The following is a 20778-nucleotide window of genomic DNA, read 5'->3' on the forward strand; positions in this document are numbered from 1 at the left end:
AAAAGCTTGAAACCAGGGTAAGGTGTTACAGTGAAAGGCTCAGCTAGACATCTTTGCACTGGCGACATATTTCTAATTCAGAACAGTAAGCAACTCAAAATATACTTTTGCAAGAGTTTACTTTTCTACATATCAGTCTTGCATTTTAGAATATGCTAATATGTAAATTAATGACAAAGCTCTGTCTTTATAAAAAATCAATTAAAAATTTTCATGGCAGTTTCTATAAATGACTAAAAGATCTTACACTCTGAGGAGTGTTACTCTTGATCTTACTGACCTTTCTATGTTCCTGCAGACTTGATGCTGAAGAACACTTTTTATTGCACACTGAACATACGAGCTTTTTCTTAGGATCTCCTAAAATGAAAATAAAATACCATCATGATTTAAATGAGAATATGAGGAGGAGCATCAGATACAACGTTTCTATGTGATATATAATTTCTAAACAGGTATTTCATCTTGTTAACTTAGAACTCTAACTTTTCAGTGTTATAGTTATATTCATTAAATTGGATTTAAACCCCTTCTTTTTAAATTTGAAAAATATTCAGCATGATATACTACTTTCGACATATATAAAATGGGCCTCTTACCTTTCCATAAACTACTGGAGACTTAAAAGAGAAAAAGCACACTTACATGAAAATTTTTAATTGAAATCAATCAAATGTGTTTATAAAAGAAAAAAATTGATTTTATTAATTCATAAGGTGACTTTGCTACTTGTTTTAAATTTTAAGAGAATATTTCATTTAATCATCTGGGTTTTTTAAGATGGAATTTATAGATTATTCTTTCCAGCACCAGATTCCTACACAATCTATGAACATATACTTTCTCATACTAATGTTAAAAAAAAATAAATAAACCAAAATCAAGTACACTAAAACATTATATCAACATTTGTACTATTATACAAATCAAAACAAGCCCAAAATTTGTCTTTTTACATAGTGATTATATTTATCATAGCTCATTTCATATTTCAAATTTCACAGTGATTATAGAAATGAAGACTCAATAAAACATTTTTTAAAATATGATGTAATAAGAGTATCATCTGCACTACCATAAATTACCATAGAGTGGTTTCTTCAACTTTTAATTAATTGCAAATATACAAACTTGTATGTTTGAAGTAAACAAATAATATGATGAACCACCATATATCCATCACCTGGCCCCAATAATGACAAATCCATGGCTGTTCTTGCCTCAACCTCAACCCCATCTACACCCCCATATCTCTATTATTTTGAAAAATATCCAAAAGTCATTAAAAAAGTATTATAGAGTGATTTTATTTATTATAGGACTGTATTTATAAAAGAAAAATACTTTTAGAAAAAGAAACGTATGGATTTGCTATTCAAGAAAAACTTTCAGAAAAAGAAAAGTATGGATTTGTTCTTACTTATTTCATAAAATGCACTATTTTTAGCATGCTAATACTACAGCCAAGAGAACTTTTCATAGTGATTGACAAGTAATATGGCTAGTAAAGGAGGAAATTCTCCCCAGCAAAATGAGTAACTCTATACCTACAGATTACATACACGGGGTGCCACGATAGACGAATATTCCTTCTTTTCTAGCTTCCACTAGCTGGCATTTCCCTCCTTCAATTCATAATCTTTTGTTGTTCTGTCTTACCCTCATACCAGCTGCTCCTTGAGACTAGACCCTATCCTTTCCCTGAGGGAGAGAAGAAAGAACTGATACATTCCCAACCATTCGTCTTACTGTATCCTCATTTTCTTGCTACTGTCCCTCCAGCTGGAATCACAGGCAATACACCATACCCCCATCCTTAGTCTCCAAACTTTTCTCGCCTCCTCATGTCTTCTACTCCTCATCCTAGAATAGGAATCCAAGCTCTTTTGAGAGGAAAAAAAAAAAAAACTATTTCAAATTTTTTGAGAGAGAAAGAGTGAGTGTGTGCAAGCAAGGGAGGGGCAGAGGGAGGGACAGAGGAGGAGGAAGGACAGAATGCCAAGCAGGCTCTATCTTATGACCATGAGATTATGACCTGAGCTGAAATCAAGAGTTGGACGCCTAACCAACTAAGCCACCCAGGTGACCCAAGAAAAAAAATATTTTAAAAATTCATAACAATTTTCTTGAGAGTGCAGACAAATGTAATCACCTAAATACAAAATCTCTTGGCTTTAGCATCCATGGAATCTAAACAAAAGAAAAAAAATGGAAGTGGGTTCAGGAAGTCAGGCCATTCATTCTCTGTTTCTTCCTGGGTAACTAAGAAGGTCTTCATCACTCTACCAGCTTCCCTAGGTTGAAGGACACAGTACCTACAAAGCCATAACTAGACTATATACCATTTTAGTTTTGCTATATTCAGGTTAAGTCTGATTTTTTTTTTTTTTTTTTACTTTCAGATTCAACTTTCAAAAACATTCAGGAGCACATTATTTACAACAGTAGGAGATGTGTGAGAAATTAATGCAACCCTACTGAATACAGTCACCCAAGTACTGCAAGTTTCAATATAATGTGGGTTAAGTATGCTCCCAGGTGTAGAAGGTTCTACAACCATATGTATGAACACTGCTTTACTTGCTATTCTGATGTAGAATATTCTATCTCCAAATGTCTATACATCTCACAGAAGAAAAGGGAGAGGTAAGAGAGGGGCTATATATGAGAGACAGATTGTATGCCAATCTCAACAAAAAGTATGCATTGTGAGCTCTGGCTAATATTATACGTTCCATATTTTGTATGTTTCCACAAGCGAGAAAATTTTTTTAATTCCTTTTATAAATTATTTCCTACAAAGTCAATATGAGTTTCCAGAATCAGTAATATTGTCATATCCAAGGCCAATACAAGAAGCCTCAGAGAACTGAAGCTTCTAGCACAGCCTGAAGACCCACATGCTCAATAACAAGAATGAGAGTTTCCAGAGTTTCAGTATGCATCTGGTTTTTTACTTAGTTCAGCAAAGTTAACTTTAAAGTGACATGAAAGATTTGTTATAATACATTGCAGACAAAGATGGAGAAAATTAAGAACAGCATTTTAAACATAACAGCTTAAAAAAATCTATGAAGACAGGTCTATCAAAAAGTTATGCTTGCCTTTTGTAAGCATAGGGAAGGCCCAAGTTTAATGAATTCAGGAAAATGCCATTCTCCCTAAATCAGCCATATAGTCTTCAAAAGGAAAGAAAGAAATCAGAACAATGTAAAGTCCTACTGATATCATCCTGAGGCTATATTTTGCATGGCCATACTTTCTACTTCCCAGAACTTTCATAGACAGCTTATCCTTAATCTGTAGCCCAAATAATGATGCAAAATAGGAGCCAGCAGACACACTCATACTAGCTTCTATAACTTTAACATTAAAGGAGATACTTTTTGGACAATGAACAAACATAGGCTACAGAAGCTGAGTCCTGATTATCCTGTTCTCCTGAATGTGGGAATAAACAAGATGGGAAAAAAGAAATCCACTTTCCTCATGTCCAGAAAGACATCTTTCCACACATTTCCCAGAAGCCAAGCACAAATGTAAACACATGAGAAAAGTATAGTCACAGAAGGATGTGAGGAGTTCCATGAACCTCAGCCTCTTTTAAGGAAAAGACACTGAGGACGTGAAAAGTTAACTGATGATACCGCCATCTGTTCAACTCAGTGCAACAGATTCGATCCCTAAACCAAAATACATTTACCATGTGCTAAACAAATAAAATCTAAGTGGCAGTCAAAATTTATACATGTTTTATTGTTTAGCTGGCCATTAGAAGGCATTCAAATAGTATCTGCTTTATTAATCCCAATACATTCAATTCCCGTGTCAAAATGCAGTAATTTTCTCCAATATGAGAGAAATATAAATTAAAAAATAGAATTTTACTACTAAATTTTAAGGCACAAGAGCATCATTTAATAGTTTTAAAATACATCTACTAAAAAAAAATTTCATATTTCACATTCAAATTGTTATTTAAAAACATTAATTCTTAATACACCTGACTACCAGACTCAAGTAGATTCTACCCTAGGTTTCCAGTTATGGTTGATTCGGACATACAAAAATGAAAAATACTGCTGAAACCAACTTAAAAAAGAAATAGTGTTCAGAGAAAGAAAATAGTCCACTGCCAGAGCTCCACATCTGTGTGAGCACAATGTTAAAGCAAGCTCTCTACTCGAGAGCAAGAATTAAAAACAGATCATGGCAGCCTGGGGAGAGGAAGCCCCTTTAAAAACGACCCTCCAGTGACTTCTCACCAGCATGGACATTTTCCTGGTGTCTTCTGAGGGCATCCTTGCTCTTCAGCCTCTTTCCACAGTTGTCGGCCTTGCACACAAACCTGGCGTCCCCACAGCAAGTCTCCTGGTGCTGCTCAAAACTGCAAAACAACCAGGAGAAGGGAATGGGGAAAAGAAGTGGTGAAGATGTATCTTATAAAGTCTAACAGCACAGAGGCTGCTTTTGCAGTGCATGGTCTCTAGTAGAGTTTCCAGGTCAATGCATGCATTACCTGGGCAGGTAAAAAGGAAAGCACTTATCCTGTAGCATGTGATACTTAATTACTAAGAAGCATAAAAAAGCATGCCTGCCAAAAATGACCCACAATTATATAACAGCCGTGTGATAACTCAGACACAAAACCTCGATGCTGAATTGAAGGAAGAATTGCAAACGGAACACTGGAAACTTCGTGAAGAATCCTTCAGACTGGTTTTTGCCGTGCACTGAAGAATGCTGAGGGAGAAATAGAAAAAAAATAAAAATAAAAAGAAATAAAAACTGGAAGTGTACGACAAAAACTTATGAAAAGTATCTCTACTTTAAATAAAATCCTGTTGGTGATCTCTGTTTTCATTTTGTCTTTTACCCTTTTAAATTTTTTGGTAGTACCTAGTTTAATGATAAGACCCAGCTCAGCAAAAGTATCTATGGTGGAGATGCAATAAAAGCTAGCAGGAATGCAGTTTTAACATCTATTCTCTAAAAAGTATATAGCCCGTACTTGTTTTTTTTCCCAAGAGCCTATAACAGAATTTCCAAATGTTTAATCTCTTGCTAGTATAAATTTTTTAAGTTTTGAGCAGAAATTTTTCATCTCAAATTTCACAAGCAAAAGTAGATGCAATATAATATATGAAAATAGTCAATATGGAAGATTTCTTGATCATATACAAGGTGACATTCTTGAAATAAAAATATACATATCTACTTTCTCACTTTTAATAATTAATGATGCTGTAAAATATTTAAGTAAAAAGATAAATTTATATGCTGTTAATATAAAGAGTCAAAATAATAAAATGTACAGAGCACCATATGGGATCATTTAATTCATCTTCATGTGAGAGCCTATATTTATTCATCTTTAAATTATTCCTCCTAAGTTGTTATAAAATAAACACTGCTTCCCAAAATGTCCCGTATTCTTTATACTCTGAACTCTCTTCATTTCTTAAACTCTTCTTTTACTGATTTCAGAGGGAATATCAAATGCAGACAACTGAAACTTGATCTGTGACCTCAGAGCACTAAATTATGCATAACTGAATTTCAGATTAGTAAATCAATGAGCTTGATATTTAATGGCAAGTAAATAAATCGACAAGGACTTATTAGCATAAATAACGTTTACTTGTTGAAAGTTCATAATCAGAATGTTTCAAAAATCAACATATTATCCTAAGAAAAGATAAGTTAATGACAATGACAATATAGAATGCTTACTTTCTTCCCTACCCCATCTCCATCTCACACACACACACACACACACACACCTATAAAACAAATCAAATGGAATAGATTTTTAAAAAGTGTTAGCTTATAATTTTAAAGATATTCTTTGCTGTACGCACTGTCTTTGCAAAGCCTGCTTAACTGGGAATTTCTTCCCACAGTTCTTGCACTTAAATTCTTTCTCCTCTGTAGGTTTCTGGTGCAATGTCTGAAGATGCTCGGCAAGAATTTCCTCACTGGTAAAACTCGAGTCACACTGGGGACAAGCATAGTCCTCTTTACAGCCAAGGCAATCTGTACATTTACAAGGAAACAGATTCATGAGACAAAAATTAAGGTCCAAGAGCTGTTCAGTTATATCCTCATTTTAAAATCAAAATTAATTGTGTTTAATAGTATCAGAAGAGTAAATTCTTATTATCTCTCTGAGTATTATTAATATTGTCCATGAAAAATAATAGGAAGTGTTACTAGAAGCAAATACATTCTCTTTTAATTCACTTCACTGGTGTTTCAGCAAATTAATACAAAATCAAAATCAATTTTTAATTTACCCTATGATGTTAACTTTTCACATCAAAGAGTTATTACAAATGTTGAATGAGAAAGCTAAAGTTTTCCCTGAAACAGGTCATCTTGAGTTCACTGAGTGCACAAAGAGAAAAAATCCAACCAAGGCACACTATGTGGAATTACCAATGGGAATCTCATGTACATGTTAAAGAGACCAAAGCCATAAAGACAGCACTCATTGGCAGGTGCAGGGAGGCTTCACTGTCTCCCTGGCTCGTCAATCCCTATGGACTTGTCATGGCTCCACTCAAATTGCTCAAAGTGTGCTATTTACATCACTTTTTTTCCTGATTATTAAATAAGATTAGATTTAGAAAATTCAGAAAATATAAAGAAAGTAAAAATTACCAATAATTCCAATACCAATAAAGAGACAACCACTTAATACAGTCTCAAGCCTGATCTGTCTTTTGTCCATTCATATTTTATGCAGTCTAAGAATAACTACATTCATGATCGTACTGTATATTCAATTTCATCTGTTACTCTTTTTTTTTCCATTTAACAGTTTCCCAGGTCAAATTAAAAAAAAAAAACATAAGGTACCATATTTATTTACCAAACTCTCTATTGTTTGACATTGGAGTGGATTATTTGTTTCATTTGACATTTGAGTGGATTATTGTTTCTTTTTGCTGGTGGTTTGGTGGTTCTGTTTGTGTTCTGGGCTTTTTTGGAGGGAGGGAGGAGTGCTTTTATTAAATAAAAACTGATTTCTAAAATAAAAATAGCAATAATGTATGTACCTGATTCATATGTTTTAAAAATATGTTTAAGTTTCTATTGATTATTTTTTAAAAAGTAAAAACAATTTGGAATTTGATATTTCTTACCTAAAGAAAACTCAGAGTGATAATAGATAAGCAGGAGACCCATTTTTAAGCTAAAGTAGTGGACACAGTAATAATATGCTCTGGGTGTACGGGGAAACCTTAAGAAATAAATATAAAAAGTACAGTGTAGGGAATGTAGTCAATAATATTGTAATTCACATAGAAAAGTAAATATTCCCCCAAAAGAAAATACAGAATAATACAGAAATAATCCCCATTACTCAAAGTCTGAAATTTGAAACAGCAAACTACATGTTTGAAAGATAGAACAGAAAGCCTGCCCTCATCTTTCCCTTAAGTAATCCAACTAATATAAAGAAAGAGAAGCATAAGTTAGCAATGCTAGGAATGCTTATACTTTCTCAACATATAGTTGGAGTAGAAAATTCATATGAAAGACATTACACTACCATGGTGACTAGAGAAACCAGCATCATTTCTTGAAGCAGCTTTGCTAAACAAAATTAAAAAAATAGTCTATGGTAAATTTCAACCTATTACAAAATATGAATTCCTGTAACATCATTCATGTTTCCTTCAGACACCATCAGGAATAAAACACAACATAATAGAAACAAGCCTCAATAATAATTGATTATTCCCCAGCAGATGGCAAACAAGCGACATCTCTGGATTGCAGGGACTGATCTAATAGGTCAGACCTACTGTCAACACACATTTTTGGTTACCCAACTGGAACAACCTAACAATCCTGCAGGCTTCTATGATCAGAACAGAAAGCGATTTCCAGAAGTTCCAGATTCTCAAAGGATCTCAAACAAGAGGGAGGCCCAGAAATAGTCCATGAGCATCCAGCAGCGCCCTCTTGCACACCTCTGTGCTTGCCTTTCTCCATGTGCAGGTGAGAAAGTAAAGTCTCCAAGAGTTAGTGACTTGCCCAGTACAAGACTGATGAGTGGCACATGCAGGACTGGAGCACAAAACTCCTCCTTCCTAGCCAACCCGCTGTACCAGTGAGAGCAGTGAGAGTCAGGAACTGGCGCTGACCTTCGCAGCTCTACAGGGCACAGGGATCACCCACACCCAGCATTCTCCTCCTGCTAGAAGAAAGATGGGCTTACAGCTGGATACTCTCTCTGAGTAGTTTTGACAAAAGCTAACTTTATTTTGAGAACACCCTATTATAATGCAACTATAACTCAACTGCAGTTCAAACTTCCTACAACTTCCATTCTCTCAGATCACCAGTTAGAGGCAATACCTTTTCTGCCAGCTGTTGATTGTCCTTTAGAATTTTTAACTTCCCCTTCTTTGATCATTGTTATAATTTGCTGTTCTTCCTCATCGGCCTCCATGTCACTGTCCAGGTAGCCAATCAGAAGTTCTGTATCTGTTTCTATATCTTCAATTGCCAAATAGAAAATGTTTTCTCCTTCCTGAGACAAAATTAACAAAAAAATATGCTGTTGTATGACAAATATATCTCGATAATTTTTTTTAAATGTTGAACCATTCATTTATTTCTAATAATAATTAAGAAACCATTTTAAGATACATTGAGTGTCATGTTCTCTTTAAAGTTACTATTCTTTTTTTGTATATATCTCCAACATCCCCAGATACTGAAAAAGGAAACTGACAATATTCAGTCACCCAGCAAATAAAGTAAAAATATATATTACAGATAGTGACATTTATATATATCAAATTAAAGGGTAATTACTTAAATTTCTAAAAGCTAATTTCATATCGTTAATTTGCCTCATGTCATAACATTTTGAGGAGGCCTGTAAATGCAGCAAAAAAAAAGTGTTTTAAGTAATGGTGTCATTTCTGCACAGAGAGCAATGAGATATCAATGATCTAACTATGATTAATATTACATTCAAACCTGGAAGAAAGAAAAAACTTTTAAGTTATAACAAAAGCCAGAGGAACTGCAAATGAACCCTGAAAGAACTTCCAAAACCTTAAACCAGAAATAGAAAAAAAGATCAGATGGGGTGCCTGGGTGGCACAGTCGGTTAAACGTTCGACTCTTGATTCCAGCTCAGGTCGTGATCTCACGGTACGTGGATTCGAGCCCCTAGTCAGGCTCTGTGCTGACAGTGGAGAGCGTGTTTGGGATTATCTCTCTCCCTCTCTCTCTTTCTCTCTCTCTCTGCACCTCCCCTGCTCATGCTCCCTTGCCCCGCTCTCTCTTTCCCTCTCAAAATAAATAAATAAACTTAAAAAAAGAAAAGACAAAGAAAAGAAAAAAGACCAGTCACCTGGGAAGTTCAAAGCATTGACTGAATCATCATGTGTACCTAAATCCCACTAAAATCACAGGAGAGAGAAGAAAAGAAAACAAGTTCCAGTATCAACACATCAAATTTTTTTAGAAAATTCTAGGAGATCAGAAATCAGGGTACAAGTGATAGATAATTTCTGCAGAAGAAATCTCAACCCATAACAGCAAAGAAAAATACTACAAAGAAGAAACTATTTCCCAAGGAAACCCTGGAGAAACTTCACACTTGGAATGAACTGGTACAAAAAGCCCCTCTGGGCCTTCGGCCAATCACCAGGGAAGCCAGAACTGGGGCTGCTTAGCTCGCTGTCCCCAAGAGAAACACCCAGAATTGCTGTCTTTTACATAGCTGAGGATTTGTTCTGGGACGGCTCTTACTTTGGCTGCTGAGGATAAAGAGAAGCAAAGCATAGTCTGAATTTATTGAACCTTGGTGGTAGACAAAGGGAGGAGAGGACAAGGACAGTAAGCTCCACCAAGGGATGGAATTTAGTATGGGACAGAACACAGAACAAAGCCTTCTCTGCTTTGGCATTATCACCACCGCATTCGTGTTAAGCAAGAGGAGACAGGAGGGGGAAGAGGTCAGGTGAGCCAGAGAAGGGAGACTGGAGGAAGAGGAATGTGTAACATATGTAAGTGTGTATGTGTATATTATGTACACACAAGCAGAACCCCTGTGAAAAGATGGAAAAATATGCAGCAAACTGTTACACAGTTATCCTTTGGAGGCTGGGAGAAAGAGTAGTTTATATTCCATACTGTTTTCGGTTTTATTTTGTTTTGTTTTGTTTTTTACAACAAACCAAATCTTTGTAATGTTTAAAACCATATGTGTGTGTGTGTGTGTGTGTGTGTGTGTGTGTGTGTGTGTGTGTGTGTGTGATGATCACATTTGTCACTATTGGGCAAGAAAGGTTTGATTCAAAACTTCAAAATACTGAAGCAAATCTAACCATCAGCTACAGTTAGTTAAAGGAAGTTTCTAAAATATTTACAGCATCCTTGTAATTTTTTTTAAATTTTAAACCTCCAGAAACCTAAAGTGATTTCTAATTAAAAACACAATTAACTTCTATATAATTGTTACTCTTTGTGCAATAAAATAAACAAAAAAAACTATGCAGACACTCAGCAAAAGAGATGTCTCTTTTTAAACAAACTCAGAAGTGGTAATTTCGAGGGTTTGGAAACCACTTGCTAATAGCTACTCAAAGCAACAAAGGACTCACCTAATGAAGATTTCAGAACACAGTCATAAATTTTAGTTCTTATCTGATCAATATCCAAGAAATTTAATTGAAGTAACTTTCCAGAATATTAATAATCAATTTTGTGATGGCCTTCATAGCACCAAGAAAAATATCATTTTTAATTTTAAAACATGGTAACATTAATTTAACCCTCAATCATAAGACACAGCACACAATCCAAGGGCTCCATAATAAAAGAAAATTTTAATATACCAGTTAAAACCTTGATTTAATAAAGGATCAACTACATGTTTTGTCTATATGCCAAAAATATGGTAAGTAGATGAATGTCATTACAAGTATTACTCCAATCCATTTATTTAATAGATAGGTAGGTAGGTAGATAGATAGATAGATAGATAGATAGATAGATAGATAGACAGATAGCTTCTTTCTACATATAATTCCTACCAGTGCCCAGCCCAATTTGCTGCCACAGTAGTTTTGATAAGTATCCTCTTAAATTGTTCTTTATCTACACTTCACTAAGTTAATCACAACTCTTCATTATATTGTTCTCCTTCTTCAAGACCTCCCATTGATAGACCCTGCCACATTCCTAATCTCTGGAGCTCTCTTGGGCTCTTGGGGCAATATCCCTTACCTACAGGCTCACCCCAGCCCCAATCTCTTGCCCTTTGGCAAAAAGGATTTAAAGAGTATTGACCCAATGCTCTCAGATTCTAAGCTTGTGCTCCAGCTTTGATGACTGTTTTAATATTTTGATCCTGAATTTTACCTCTTATTATAGCTATTATTTCCCATCATCAGGTATGTGGATTATTCCCCTGAACACAGCTCCCTCCATAAGAGAATCACTCCTTACATCTTAGGGGTTAGTGCCTTCTCTGACTCTGCTGGGGTCTGGGGTCCTGCATATGGCTCCTGTTATGGGCTCCAGGTGATTTTGCTGAAAACCTGTTAGCTGAAAGTAGGCTGTTCAACATGATAATCTGTTCAAAAGCAAATAGTCCTCAGCCAGTGGTTTTCACTGTGTTGAGATACAACATCGAGTGAGTGATTTTACAATCATTAATCAGCAGGTGCATTATTGTCCATCATTCTGAGTTTTTGTTTTTAAGGCTTGTTTCATTTTGCTTTATTTGCATATCATTTTAGCTAATTTTTATTTTGAAGTTTATTTATTTATTAGTCTATCTATCTATCTATCTATCTATCTATCTATCTATCTATCTATCATCTATCTATTTAGAGAGACAGTGGAGGAGGGGCAGAGAGGGAGACAGAATCCCAAGCAGTCTCCGCACAGGGCTCGAGCTCACAAACCACAAGCCAAAATTAAGAGTAGGACTCTCAACTAACTGAGCCACATAAGCACCCCTCAACTAATTATGCCTACTGTAAGCTGTTTATAACACCAAAATGTTGCAGCCTAAATGTCCAATAGATAGATAGATAGATAGATAGATAGATAGATAGATAGACAGATAGAGTGCCCCAAAAAGAAAAAGATTATCAACAAACAAGTTAACAGAGTTTTTTTCTAAGTAGAAGTAATTCTAAGTATTTTGCATTAATCTTCTTCTGCTAGTCCATAGAATCAACAAGTGTTACTTTTGTAGTAAAAGAAAATAATCAATAATAAACAAACCTGGTTCCTTGATACCAGAAAGCAGTGCTGCATAGTGACTAAGTAGCACAGGCTTTTTTGGGCTGGCCAAGGTTCAAAGTCTCTTTCTATGATTAATTAGCTGTATGACTATGCAAACAGCTTAATCTCTAGAACCACCAGTTTCTTCATTTGCAAAATGGAGAAAATAATAATGCCTATCTCAAAGGCTAATTGTAAGGATAACAGTGAGAATATTTCTAAAATCTAGTAAGGTGCCTGGCACAAATGATAAGCAATGGTAGCAGCTATTATTATCATTACTATTATTATCATTATGCAAACCGTGAAAGCCAGTGGCTAAAATATTCATTTTTTTTCAAAACTGATTCAATCCAACTGCCACATAACATTGTTTTGACAATGCTGTTTTTGACTAAATTCCATTTGGCCAAACTGCCCTCAGCCAAAACATAATTCAGTTCCCCTGCCTGCCTACCAGAGCTCTGAACTGCTCTGGATTTTTGGTTGTCACACTCTGTTCACTTGTTAACATACTAAACTATATCTGAACTATATCTAAAGTGGCCAGCCATCTGTTTTGTCTGTGACTGAGGGGTTTCCCAAGACATGGGGTTTTCAGAGCTCAAACTGAAAGAGTCTGAGGCAAAGCAGGAGAGTCGGTCACCCGAACTATACTCATCATGTCCTCCAAATTCTAAACTCCCCCAGTCTCCAGCCACATCTCAGGATTCTCAACATATAGAATGAGTCATGTCTTCAGATATGGTTCCAAAGGCTTATCAAATAGATTCCCATAATCTGAACCCACTTTGTCCTCTCATCTCCAGCTGTCCTTCAAATAAACCTGCCTCCTGATCTTCAGTCCAACTGGTATACTTGCTCTCAGAAAGCACTGAATTCATTCCTGCCGTAGCACAATTGCAAAGCTGCCACCTGGCCTCCTGGTTACAATTTCTTAGTGTCACCTGAGGCACACCTCATTTTCATCCTTCTCCATGAAACCTTCTCTAATCCACTGAATTAGGTTCCAAGAGTTTTCTCCATATAAAATGCCTTAATTTTATTGGTTACTTGTAATTTACTTCTGTGGCTTTTGTCACTTAATTCATATGACCAATAAAATTCTAATACGTGTTGATCTTATCTTCCCAAAGGTAATTTCCTCAAGGCAGCAAACAAGAATTACCATGTATCCCCCACAGCATAAACTGTACTCAGAACAACACTTGTTCAACATTTTACAAATAATGAATAGTAAAAGAAAAAAAAAAGCTTATATCTACAGAAGAAAAGCACTTACTAGTAAAAAGGTTACTGATGTTTTCCTTTATTTACTTTTGGTGGTAGGGCATTACCATAATCCAGATAGTGGTGACTTGAAAGGATTATAGCAGGAAAATAGTGAAGATGGTGAGAAGTAATAAGATTCTGAGTGTGATCTACAGAGAAAGCAGACTTTATTTCCTGAAAGAATATACATGCCGTGTGAGAGAAAAAGAAGGGTTGAGCATGAGTCCAAGGGGATGCAATTTTCCCTCAAGCATTCACAGCTGTTACTCTATTTAATAGTAATTCTTTTTAAGGTTCAAAATAAAACATCAACTACAAATTTTTTTTAAGGTTCAAAATAAAACATCAACTACAAATTTTTGCTTTGAATTTGTATCTTCTTTGGATATGTAAATGTATTTCCATATGGTCCTTCAGTCATGTGCTCAAGAGTATCAGCCAGTTTAGCCGTTTTTTAAATTTAATTACTATTCTTCAACAAATCTGTAAATTAAGAGTCGTTCATAATCCCCAACCAAAAAGATTATTTTTTATATTAAATTATTTGAAAAGCTCTTCCTTTGGACAATCCATTCTAATAAGTAAAGTACAAGGGAATGCTGATCTGTTTCTCTGAATGACATAAAAAAAATGGTGGCTTAGGCTTTATTAGATTTATCATTTTGTTAACATCACATACTATGGAATTCAGATTTAGAGGCAAATTTACACACACAAGAGCTTCTCTGAATATCTTGATTGTCACGATTTTCAAAACAAACACATAATGAAGATAAACAAATCCAGAAAAAAGTAGTAACTTGGCCGGGATGATTCAACAGGAAAGTTGGAGATAGTGCCACGTGGTACAGCTGCTACAGAGCATTGTCTTGAGACAGGTGCTCCGCCAAAACTCTAAAGCAGACAAAGAACCACTTCTAATTTCAGAAAGTATAGAAGGTAGTCATATAAATATTACCGTATTCAACTGTCATGAATTTTGAATAAGTAACTGTATGTATATGGTCTTAAAAAATACCATCATCAACGTCATTATCTCTTTCCATAGGAGTAGCCTACTCATAGCTCACCTATCTTAGCACACTGGTTGGGAAAGTCCATCACAGGAATCAGTCCATGGGTGATGGAATCAGTCCCGAGGCCAGAGTAAAACCCAGGTCTAGAGAGGAACATGAGCAGGAATTCTGAATGACAGGCTTTCGAACCAGACTAGGAACTGATACTACTTTGCCACTTTCTGACTATGTGGGCATCCTTCCTTATCCCAATGGGGCTCAATTTTCTCATCCATTACACAGAAAAAATTAAACTTACTTATGCCTTAGATCTTACTATTAATTTCTGGTAATTGATTAAGAACACAGAAAACAAATCATAGTATCTCACATCAATACAGATTACATGTACTTTATTTCACCCAATCTTCATTTTAACCTTGTGAGGTGTTAATGGAAATGTCAAGTGCATTTCCAAGTACACTGGACAGAGAGATTTTGTTTTGGAATCAGATCGACCTGACTTTGAGATTCTAGTACACAACTTATTAGCCATGTATCCTTAGGAAAAGTTTATCTTAACTTTGCTTAGTCTCAGTTACCTCATTTACAAAATGGGGTCAATAGTTCCTACCTAAAAGAGTTCTTTTGGATTAAAAAATAAGGAATATAGAAAATATGCCTGCAGATAGGAGGCACTTAGGAGATGGTTAGCCTCAGGGTCCATTTCCCATAAGAACTCCTCCACCCAGTATACATTTTACACATGGGAAAATCAAGGCTTAGAGGTGATAAGTAAGTTGTAAAGATAACACTTAGTAAATCCTAGCACCAGTCCTAAACCTAAGGCAAGAACTAGAACCATGAGAAGTGGAATGACAAGGTCAGGAGTGAAGTAGAGTTAGTTAATCTACAATTTCAATTTTACTGGATAAAACATTTCCTAAATGAGCTTAAAATAACCCAGTGCATTTAAGAGCGAAAGGGAATTTGTCCCTATAAAATTTTTTATTCTTTCTGTGTATGTTTCAATGACTCACATAATAATTTTCTTTTTTTGGTCAGACGCTTATTATTTGGTATGTTGCCTCATTCCCATGAACAAGAAAAACTTATATTCTGTTATATACACCTGGTATTAATATACTCTTAGACTAGCCACTTATGCCTTATACAAAGGAAGAACACTTAATTAGCCATCAAGAGATTGCTCTCCTGGCTTTGGCTTTCCACTCAGCCCTTTCACCTTAGGCAAGTCTCTTATCATCTTTGAAAATCTTTTACTTCCTTTGTAAAATGATGGAGGTAGACTTTATTATCTCATCCCTTCCAGAGCCAGATTCAATCACAAGTGAAATAACATCTTTCCAAAGGGCTAGTTAATGAAGCTAAAGGGAAAGTATGCATCCAGGATGATCCCTCTCCAACTTCACCCTATGTAAAGAAAGGTTGGTATGGAATTAAGAGAAACACTGAATTAGGATGTCATTGAAAAGCCGGAATACCCAACCTTGTACAGTTGGGGAAGGAGGCTTCTCCAAAATTACACAGAACAGTGTAAGCCACCACTTGATAAGATTTTACCAATGTAACTACTTCTGTATTGTGGCAATAGCTAGGACCAAAGAGACTCACAATGCCTTCCAGTCTAATTCTTTACAATTCTATCACTACCACAAAACATTTACTTCTGGCTGTCTACATCTATCTATTTTTCAAATTTCCTATCTCTTTCCCACATCTAGCATTACTCCCAAACTTCAACTTTCTCTGACAGTTTGCCCACCATCCCTTCTCAGGTACCATGGCCCACTAAGATAGATTTCATGAACTCCTGCATTTGAGTTGCTACTTCAAAACAGCAAAACTAAGTGTCTCTTATTTTGCAAGGAAATACGATCCTCACTGTGTGCAAATAAATACAACTCTAGAAGAGGTCATGGGTGATTTAGGATTTCAGCTGTGCCTGTCTGTGACTTAACTTGGTTTCTGTTTACTTGTTGGCAGATGGTTGTCCACATGTGGACAATGTAAGAAGAAATCATGGTTGTGACATTGGCAAAGGCACAATTCATTGTATTGAAAAGGTAGTAAGTAGTGAAAATTCAGATTATCCAGCCAAGACAACTAATGACTAATCAACACGATAGGAAATAGTCTTCAAAGTTCTTGAGGTTACAAAGTGAAACTACACCAATGTGGAGGAAAAAAAAGTTTGGACTCTTACTCAATTATCAACAGCAGTAGGAGACAAATGATAAAGGTGGAGAAAAGAAAATGTAATGAGATAGGAGGAATTCCATATTTAATATCTTCTTACTTAATTCTTCTAAAAAAAACCCTGATTCAGTCTCAACCTGTATATCAACATCATTTCTGCAGAGCTCAATATACAAAGCTGAAAGATATTTTTTAAAAAAAATCACTTCCACAGTGAAATTTGCAAAGCATGTCTACTAATACTGATCTAACAATAAAATTAAAGATCTTTAAAAGGAGAATTAACTGGGACATCTGAGTGGCTCTATTGGTTAAGCATCTGATGCTTGATTTTGGCTCAGGTCACAATCTCACGGTTCAAGAGATTGAGCCCCACATCAGGCTCTGCGCTAATAGCGTGGAGCCTGCTTAGGAGTCTCTCTCTTCCTCTTTCTTTGCTCCTCTTCCACTCACATACACACACTCTCTCTCTTCCTCTCAAAATAAATAAACATTTAAAAATATAAAAATACTTTATTAAAAAATAAATAAAATAAGACATAACTATAATAGAACATTGCATTCCTATTTATTCACTCCCCTCTGAGGAGGGGAGACTGTACTCCTGTGATGTGGCTCAGAGTGGCATCTGTGGGAGGTGTGTACTGTATCAGTTTGACGAAGTGACTTGTACTGACCCATGAAATGAGACTGGAAGTGAAGTAAGCCATGACCAAGAGAAAGCTTTAAGAGTCATCACATGTTTGGGCCACTGTTCTTTCCCTTCTGCCAGAAAAACACATGTCTCTGGTCAGGGCTGTTCCTTTAGACACCACAGTGCGCCACATGGAACTGAGCAGTGAAGTGTAGCCCATACTTGTGTGGACAATAACTAAATCCTTGTTGCTATAAACCACTAAGACTTTAAGGTTGTTAGAGCAGGCTTCTTGGCAAAAGTTGACTGATACAATGACTTAAGCAAAATAATACTTTTAAAATTATTTTCTTGGTGAGTAAGAAGAAAACATATTGAAATCAAAGAGAATGGTGTGAAGCCCCATACATGTTCTTTAAAATGATAGTTTGGGGCTCCTGGGTGGCTTAGTCCATTAAGCACCCAACTTCGGCTCAGGTCATGATCTCACAGTTTATGGGTTTGAGCTCCACATCGGGCTCTGTGGTGACAGCTCAGAGCCTAGAGCCTGCTTCAGATTCTCTCTCTGCCCTTCCTCTGCTCACATTCTGTCTCTCTCTGTCTCTCAAAATAAATAAACAAACATTAAAATTGTTTAAATAAATAAAATGGTTGAAATATCAATTCTATGATCCCTACTAACACAAACTTTTTCTATTACATTAAAAAAATTTTAATAGGGGCGCCTGGGTGGCTTAGTCGGTTGAGCATCCGACNAAATATTTAAAAATAAAATAAAATCAAAAAATTTTAATAAATAAAATGGTTGAAATATTTATAATTCTATGATACATACTAGCACAAACTTTTTCTATTAATTGACCAAATACTGGTCCATATCACATCAGAAAAATGAATTTCCACCAAGTTATATAACCAAGTCTGAACAAGAACCCCACACATGCCTCCTTAACTGTCTGTGCTGTCCTCATCAAAGTATTTATTTGCCATCCTGATCTGTATTTATTTGGCTGCATTCCCCAAATGAGCTGTATACTCCATGGGGGAGGGGATTATATCCTCAAATTATATATAAACAATCATTCCCAAAATATTCCTTATTCTAAATGGCATGAGAATTAGCTAGCTAAACAGTCCTCTCCTTCCCCTTGCCTCTTCCTTTCTCCAAAGATCACTTGCTCCCTGAGAGCAGGCACTACGTCATATTCAACTATGTGTGAATCTCAATACCTGACTCAACACCTTACTCTTTGAAGGCTATCCACAAAGGACTTACTGAATTGAACTAAGAGAAAAACAATCGTCATTTCCTTTTGAGTTACTAAGACTGTAAAGGCAAGAGAGTAATGCAGGAAAGTGGCATTTGCTACAAAAAGGGTTGGGGAATCAATTTCCCATTCCCGACAGTTAGCCAACAATTGAGAGTGTTTCAACCAACTGGAAATAAGAGAACAGATTAGACAAGCAGATGTGCATCTTGGAAAGAGAACCAGAATCAGGTCAAGCACACCCCACTCAACATACTAAAAGTCAATTCAAAACCACATGAGAGAGACTGAATGTCCATTGAACTCATTTACTGTAGCATATGATGTGCACGGCACTGCAGCACATTCACACTCACAAGAATACCCATACTGCTTCCTGCTCTGCAGGACGTTACGTGCTCTTGGTGGCAACAGACAAACTGGTTAAATTACAATACGGAGCAACAATGGCCAAGGCAACAGTACAGACAGCAGCAGCTATGGAATGTTTAGAGGCAGTTTCACAACAGCATTTGAAATTCACTCTGAACCCTGTAAGCTGGATAAGTTTTGGACAAGATAAGATTGAGAGGAAGTGGGCTTTTTAAAATAGGGAACACAACATCAGCAAACTGACAGCACAGCAAAGGGTAGATTAGGTTATGGAAAGAAACAAACAGAGCTGTAACACTGGGTATTACAGAAAAGATGTAGAAAAGTAGGCTGACAAAGTCACTTTAATATGTGAAGTGACTGAAAACTCAGGTACAGATGAAACATGCCCTGTGAATTGCAGCATTTGAGGAAAATTGTAAGGCAACCACATCAGACTAATGAGACAGAAAAAAAAACAAAACAAAACAAAAAGACTGAAAAGTAGAAACATATAAGAAATTTTGTTCATTTGATCAATATGACGGTCTATTTTATGTATCAACTTGACTGGACCACAGGGTGTCCAGATATTGGTTAAACATTATTCTGGGTATATCTATGACAGTGTTTTTAGGTAAGATTAACTTGTGAGTTCATAGGCTGACTATAGGAGCTTGCTCTCCACAAACTGGGTGGGCCTCATCCAATCAATTAAAGGACAGAACAGAAGGAAAGAGTGACCCTCTGCTGAGTAAAAGAGAATTCCTCCTCCCTGGCTGCCTCTATAGTAGGACAACAGCTTTCTCCTGCTTTTGAACCTGAGCAGGAACACAGGCTATGTCTCCAGCTTGAGGGCCTTCAGACTTAAACAATTCCCTTGGTTCTCCAGGTTCTTAGACCTTCAAAATCAGGCTAGAAGTAGAGCATCGGCTCCTCTTGGTCTCCAGTTTACTGGCTCACCTTGCAGATCTTGGGACTTGTCAACCTCCATAATCATCTGAGCCAATTCTTATATAAAGTCTCTTTATACACACATACCTACACATATACATACATGTCCTATTGATGCTTCTTCTCTGGAGGACCCTGACTAATACAATCAAACTTGAAATTTAAGATGTTTATTATACTGCTACAATATTTGATTTAAAAAAAACTAAAGTACGTGAAATAACTTCTAGTCAAGCAAAACATATTAACCTAGATGAAAATGTAACACTGAAACCTACAGTAATTTCAGAGCAATAAACTTTCAATATCAATAGTTTTTAATTCTACTGGGTTTTTTTTTTTCATTTTAACAAAGACAGAAACACTTCTGATAGAGATAAGTAATTCATCTGAGAAAAAAACTAAGCAAGTGCCAATAGCTAATTAAAACAGACATCATACCCACCACCTAGCCTATAGACTAGGAGTAAGCCATTGATTAACCACCAAAGAAATGGAAAACAACTTGATGAATACAAGGACAGCAAGGAACATGGTGTTATTGGAGTATATAATGGAGAGAGCTGATCTCATCTGGGGTTCAAGGATGGCCTCCTGGCAGTGTGATGACTTTACTCAGATCTACAGGACACAAACAGAGGAATCTAGCAAAGGGAAAAGAGAAAATGCATGTGTTTTGCAAGTGGAAGGAACTCGAATATTTAATAGCTGGGGGAAAAAGAAGAGTACAAGCTGCAAAAAAGGAATGAAAATGAGTGGCTAGGAGGCGGTTTAAGAGAAGCCAAAGGAAGAGAGTGTTTCAAGACGAAGGTATTTG

The 20778-nt window shown here is 36.1% G+C and overlaps 1 protein-coding gene across 1 annotated transcript in view; it reads right to left on the minus strand.

Annotated features, from left to right (window-relative positions):
- Window positions 1-20778, minus strand: part of PRDM5 (PR/SET domain 5) — a 205539-nt gene that overhangs the window by 97750 nt on the left and 87011 nt on the right. Inside the window, 5 exon segments of the mRNA XM_077752777.1 lie at window positions 281-360; window positions 4266-4387; window positions 4651-4743; window positions 5862-6036; window positions 8371-8545. Of these exon segments, the coding sequence (XP_077608903.1) occupies window positions 281-360; window positions 4266-4387; window positions 4651-4743; window positions 5862-6036; window positions 8371-8545 (645 nt within the window).

Source organism: Crocuta crocuta, unplaced genomic scaffold (assembly GCF_008692635.1).
Source record: "Crocuta crocuta isolate KB4526 unplaced genomic scaffold, BGI_CrCroc_1.0 scaffold451, whole genome shotgun sequence".
Taxonomy (NCBI): Eukaryota; Metazoa; Chordata; class Mammalia; order Carnivora; family Hyaenidae; genus Crocuta; species Crocuta crocuta.